The sequence below is a fragment of the Pterocles gutturalis genome, unplaced genomic scaffold (assembly GCF_000699245.1).
Source record: "Pterocles gutturalis isolate BGI_N339 unplaced genomic scaffold, ASM69924v1 scaffold24911, whole genome shotgun sequence".
Taxonomy (NCBI): domain Eukaryota; kingdom Metazoa; phylum Chordata; class Aves; order Pterocliformes; family Pteroclidae; genus Pterocles; species Pterocles gutturalis.
The window spans coordinates 1-6,293 of NW_010103677.1; the positions used below are offsets into that span (position 1 = coordinate 1).

The following is a 6,293-nucleotide window of genomic DNA, read 5'->3' on the forward strand; positions in this document are numbered from 1 at the left end:
GAATGGCTTGCCTTCCCAAAATGGCCCGAAAAGTCTCTGGCTTAGCATTAAAAGGCAGAAGCCTGCCTAGTAGAATAACTGTTGTGGTGTTGCACGGTGCAGATTTTCTGGACATTGGTCCGTGGGGAGAATAGCGTAAGAGGTATGTAAAGATGTGTTTTAGAAACAAAAAGAGGAGGAAATGCCCCATCCCTGGAGGCATTCAAGGCCAGGCTGGATGGGGCCCTGGGCAGCCTGCTCTAGTGGTTGGCAACCCTTCCCACAGCAGGAGGTTGAAACTAGATGATCTTTAAGGTTCTTTTCAACCCAGGCCATTCTGTGATTCTATGAAAAAATTGTTTGTACTTTGTTTAGCCGTATGGTTTCTTTGTGTGCTTCTGTCTTGTACTGTCACTTGTATGTGGTGAAGCTTAGACTGTTATCTGCCTTTTCCTATAGACCAGAGTTGTGACTGGTACTGCTTATGCCAGGATTCTGGTCAGGAGCCCATTTCTTACATAGTTGGTGTTTATGGGATTGTGACAGTTAAAGTCGCGGTGGTTTTACATCTAACTTGGTTTGGCGGCTTTAACATAGGTATCAAAACATGTTTCAGTGATACTGAAGATGACTGTTATTTCTACATCCTTGTACCCAATTTACTGTTTTATATCTTTTTCTTGCAGTAATAAGTGTGAGACATTCCCACTGGCTACACGGGTTAATATTGTGTGTGTGGGGCTCTCTCCAGATGGAAGTCTCGCCATACTAATTGATGAAGGTACTTTCATAAAGAAGGCATTGATTTTATAGAAAAATGAAATAAAAATATAGCCTGAGGAGGAAAGTCTCTATTGCTAGGCGTTCAACCTTAACACAAATTAGAAGTGCTCTGCTTTGAAGATTGTGTTAGAATTTCAGGGAAGGGTGTCTTTATTTGCAGAACTTAAGAAGAAAATATTTACAGACTTTAGAAAGTGACTTGTAATTTTGATTGTATTTCTCTTCTTAATATATTAAGCACACTATCTTGAAAAGTTTCTGAGGAGGTACTTCCTGCCCCCTTTTAAGGAAATAAACTAAGCTTGCTAGAGTTATGGTTTCTTTGGAAACTGGATTATTTCCATGATCCTCCTTTTTCTGCCCTTACAGAGGGAGCTGCCTTGCTTGTCAGTTTGATCGGTAAATGTGTGATACATCGCTTCTATTTTCATAAGCCAGTTCACAGTGTCAGCTTCTCCCCTGACGGCAAGTAAGTAAAATGTGTATGCTTTAGAATAACTAAGAAGACATTTTGACCAATCTGGGGGTGATGCGTTGTTCATTAATGTAGGGTGGGCTTTTTGATGATTGGAGTTGCTTTATCTGTGAAGTTAAGAGGGGAAGAAAAGAGGAAAAGCAAAGCCTTGGAAAAAGATACTATCTGGAAAGTTGTGTGTCTGAGACGTTTGTCTATAGCGGAACTCTTAGAAACATAGATGATTTGCTGTGAGTCGTAACTGTTATTATGTATCATAGGTAAGGTGAAAGAGCCCATGGTGGTGGGGACAGTCGGTGCTGCAGGGTTGCATGATGGTGCTGGTGGCAGCACACTTTCACTGGAGACTTGGGTGTGCTACTGAAAGTGGCAGGTCTCTGAATTGAGTCGTTCTTTTTGCATCCTTTGTATTTTAACTGCATGGTCACAGATTCAAAGCGTGGTGACAGAAGCGTCAGAAGGGTGAGAGGAAAAAGTACGGAGTTCCTCTTCTTAGGCATTCCTCAGCTGGATTGACTTAAAGTGATGATGAATGAATTTTTGTTTGAAAGTTGGAGTCACGGTTGTGTGTTACGGAATTAGATACTGACGACAGGACCAGATTAGAGAATATGTGTAACAGGGATGCAGATGCTTTGTATTTGTGAAAATGGCCAATATATGGAGGTGAAGAGAGGCTGAAATAGAACGTCTTGTTTTGAATGAACTTTTCCTTCTATTGTGAGAATTAGAGAATAAATATTTCATTATTCAACTTAAGTGATTTTTACTGAAATTTTTATGTCTTATAATGTGTAAGGTATACCTGCGTTCATGAAGTTGGGGGATAATATCAGTCTTCAAATGATTTGTTTTTGAATTAAAAAAGAAAAATCTATATTTGTCACTTCAGTAATGCAGAAACCTTTTTAACATTGTTTTGTTTTGTTGTATTGCGGGCTGTACTGAACAGTTGTTTGCTTTAACAGCTTTGTGTGCAATATGCTCTTTTCCTCCCCATATGACAGGAAATTTGTGATTACAAAAGACAATGTTGCTCTTATGTACCATGCTCCTGGGAGGAAACGAGAATTTAATGCGTTTGTTCTGGACAAAACTTACTATGGTCCATATGATGAAACAACTTGTATCGACTGGACTGATGATTCCAAGTGAGTTGTTAAACTAAAGCACTGTCTTCCTGCGCACATTATTAATATTTGTACGCGTGTTATAGTCCATTTACTTTGCTCTAAAGTATTGTACTAGCTTTAAAAATTTTTTTTGGCTTTTCTGATTCTATCTTGAATTTAAAAAAAATATTATTGTTAGGCAGACTAGAAAGTATAAAATGTGCATGTATTAGGGATCAATAATGCGTTCTTGCTTGAAAACACCTATCTTAGGAATGTGAGCATGGTTGACCTTTTGAATGTATTTAATCCCATCCGCCTTAGAGTTGCCAACCTCTGTGTGTAAAATTACTTTTAAAGTGATGACTGGTGTCTTCACACAGTGAAGAGTTTTGGAAACCAGTGTTTTAATTCAAATTGCCTTTTCTTTTGTAGGTGTTTTGCAGTAGGGAGCAAGGACATGTCTACATGGGTATTTGGAGCAGAACGATGGGCAAACTTGATCTACTACTCACTTGGAGGGCATAAGGATGTAATAGTAGCCTGCTTTTTTGAAGAGAACAGTCTAGATGTATGTATAATCATGCAACATTCTTGAATTTTAAGTTGAATAGTTTGAATAGTTGAAGCAGAATCTTATCTGTAGGTAAGGATGTTGACTATTTTGATAATGTGTCAGAATTTACAAAATAGGTAAGTAATATATCTGTCAACTCCTCTGCTGTGATTGGGAGTTTAAAATTCTGTGAACATTTACAGTAAACTTTGGAAGGGTAGTAAGCTTAAATAGCTTACTTAAAGTTATAATTTTAAATATGAAAAAAATTAATTAGCTGTAATGACAACTGATAACCAAATTGCCTTCCTTCTTTTAAAAAATTATGTAAGGGCAGGTGAAGTAAATCACTAGTTCTCAGGACAAGTGAATTTTCCACATCAAAGCACCTCAATTTCTAGAGGATTAAGTAATATGTTATCCTAATGATAGAGTGCAAAATTACTTAACCCTTCTGCAATTCTATATTTATAACAAGACAGCAGAGCACAACACATGTATCGCACAGTAATTGTACCTTTGTGTGTTTGTGTTCTAGCTGTACACAATTAGCCAGGATGCAGCGCTCTGTGTGTGGCAGTGTGATACAGAGCTTGATGGTTTGAAGCCTATGCCCCCTAAAGATGCAGCTATGGAAGAGAATGCAGCAAACAATGATGAAGAGTTTCTTGAAGAGCCGAAGGGTGAAGAAATTCACGGAAAAGCCAATCCAAATGAACAAGAGACTAGACATAAAGTTAAATATTCACGTGTTGCGAAGTAAGTGATTTTAAGTTTTCCAAAGACAGTTATTATGGGGATTTACTATATTGGGCTTTTTTCACCCTTTATCATTCATTTAAAGCAGTATAAAACTCTGCCCAGGATTTAGTACTTTACTATAGACCTCATTTTAAATAGTTTCAGGAAAGCACGTGTTATGTCTGCCTCGAGTATATGAAGGGCGATACCCTTCGTCTTCAGAATTTTAACATATCAGATACTGATTAACATATCAAATACTGATCTATGATGTATGTTTTAGTGTTTGAAACTCAAAAATGTGAGGAGATCTTCAGTACTGTATCCTCTGACTAAGTATAGAGGCTTTGAGTTCTTGCAAGAAGGGATTGGTTGACTTCAAGAGGTGACAGCAGCGTTTCATAAAGATAGGTCATCAGCCTCTTTGGTAAACTACTTGGAGATGCCATCCTGAATGATCTCGCTATCTGTCCGCATCAAAGGAGACATGGCTTACAAAGATGGTCACAGCATTTAGCTATGCTTGAAGAGGGATAACGTTCACAGGCAATCTCTTTTGTCAGTGAAGTGAGGGAGAGATGGGATGCTTGTAGGGGCCAGTTGGGAATACCTGACATGAGGCTTTTGTTCTCAGTCTCTCTGACTGTAAAGGCAGTATAAAGAAGTACCCTACCCCAACCCAGGTTGGAATTGGCCTCAGGGAACATCTCTTCTAGACTGAAAAAATTTGGAGTATACAACTGTTGGATATTGTTCAGCTGCTCTTTTATTTTACCATCGTATGATGCTTACCTGTTTAGTTACAGTAAGCAATACAGCTACGAAGAAACTGAGAAAACCTTCTTCACCAGTTGTATAATATTTATGAATATTGCTTCTGTTTTTTCCTTTGTAAGAGTACTCACATGTAGAAGGATAGCCAGTGAATTCATGAGAGTATTGGCATTAGATGATCAAAAGGAAATGCACAGTGCTGTTCCTCTGAGGTTACCTTTTAGTCCCTTTCATTGCACGTGATCAAGTGTCGCTTCCAATAATCAGATCACTGTAGCAGCTGTAGATGTTAAGGAAAAGAAGAGAATTAGCTTTTACTGGCTACATAAATTACGTATTTAGCAATTCCTGGAACTACTGCTTTTTAGTTTTATTGCAAGATACTTTGATCAAAATGTTTGGCCTATATTGAAATGCAACTGTAACAGCCTACTTTTCTTTCACATTGTTTACTTTTTTCTTATTTCTTTGATGCCAGGTATTTTTTCAATAAAGAGGGAGATTTTAATAATCTGACATCTGCAGCTTATCACAAGAAGACACACCTTTTAGTTACTGGTTTTGCCTCTGGAATCTTTCACCTCCATGAGCTTCCAGATTTCAATCTGATCCACTCCTTGAGGTGAGGTATGGGATTGTGGTTTTTTTTTTTTGGTTTGATTTTGTGTGGAGGGGGCACGTTTGCGGTGGGGGGTTTGTTTACTTGTCTGACTGAGAATACACCTTATTTGTCAGTGAAGGATGAATAATCGAGCATAAAAATCTTAAACATGAGTATCTATTCAGTATTTATCTGGAAAGGCAGAATCACGGACTTGAAATACCATATAAATCTGTTCTATCGCTTATTATGGGAAAGTGAGGTCTGAATGAGGAACTCCTGAGTAGTTAGTTGTTGGCTATAGATTTCTTCAATGCTTTGGACTTCATGTTGTCAGTTTCTTTGTAGAAAATGAAGATAATAGCTGAAAAAAAAAGTTCTTTATGTGTAAAATTATCTGTAAATTGTCTCAAAGTTGAAAAATAAAACCATAGTTCTTTTCCATCATTGTATGATGCTAGTAGCTAAAGAATGCATGATTTCCCTGTACAAAAAAAAATATTTTTTTCTTCAATATAGGGAGTTTTACTCTATGCTGGCAAGTATGTCTTTGGGATGCAGATACCCTCTTCATTCTAAATAAGGCAGTGATGTCTGATGTTTTTGACTATAGTAAAAGAAAGAACGTGTATGCTGCTTTTGATGTTAGTCATACAGAAACTCAGTAAAGTAACCAAAGAACTTGCTTAAACAGAGGAAATAATCCCTAGATTTGAAGTTTTGTCACACAAGGCATGGAAACACACGTTTGTTGGGTAATTCTCTTATTTCAGTATTTCAGACCAAAGGATAGCTTCTATTTCTATCAACTGTACTGGTGACTGGATTGCCTTTGGATGTTCAGGTTTGTAAATTTTTTTGGTCTATATGTGTTTTGTGGCTTGCATTTGCAGGGTCTCATTGTATTAATAATTCTGGTTAATTCTTCTCATGTGTTCGTAGGTTTGGGTCAGCTCTTGGTGTGGGAATGGCAAAGTGAGTCCTATGTGCTGAAGCAGCAGGGACATTTCAACAGCATGGTTTCATTAGCATATTCTCCAGATGGACAATACATAGTTACTGGAGGGGAGGATGGAAAAGTAAGTGATGCAGTATCACTGAAATATGAACTGAAGTCTTAATAATGTAGTAAGCAGCTTGAATTTCTATTTTACATAGAAAACTGTGTTACTGTAACTTTTTTAAAAATATAAATTCATAATTCTTGGCCTCACGTAAATGTTTTGTTTTTTCTCTGTATGAAATTTATATTTTTTAGAAATATATATAAAT

The 6,293-nt window shown here is 37.3% G+C and overlaps 1 protein-coding gene across 1 annotated transcript; it reads left to right on the forward strand.

The window, feature by feature from the left end:
- Nucleotides 1-665: 665 nt before the first annotated feature.
- LOC104471458 (periodic tryptophan protein 2 homolog) lies at nt 666-6,100 on the forward strand (the record flags this gene model as incomplete). Its single annotated transcript, XM_010086805.1, has 8 exons — nt 666-760; nt 1,132-1,231; nt 2,245-2,388; nt 2,785-2,920; nt 3,444-3,664; nt 4,899-5,042; nt 5,795-5,865; nt 5,964-6,100. Coding segments are annotated over 8 exons (1,048 nt in total), but the record flags the coding sequence as incomplete, so codon positions are not given.
- Nucleotides 6,101-6,293: the final 193 nt, after the last annotated feature.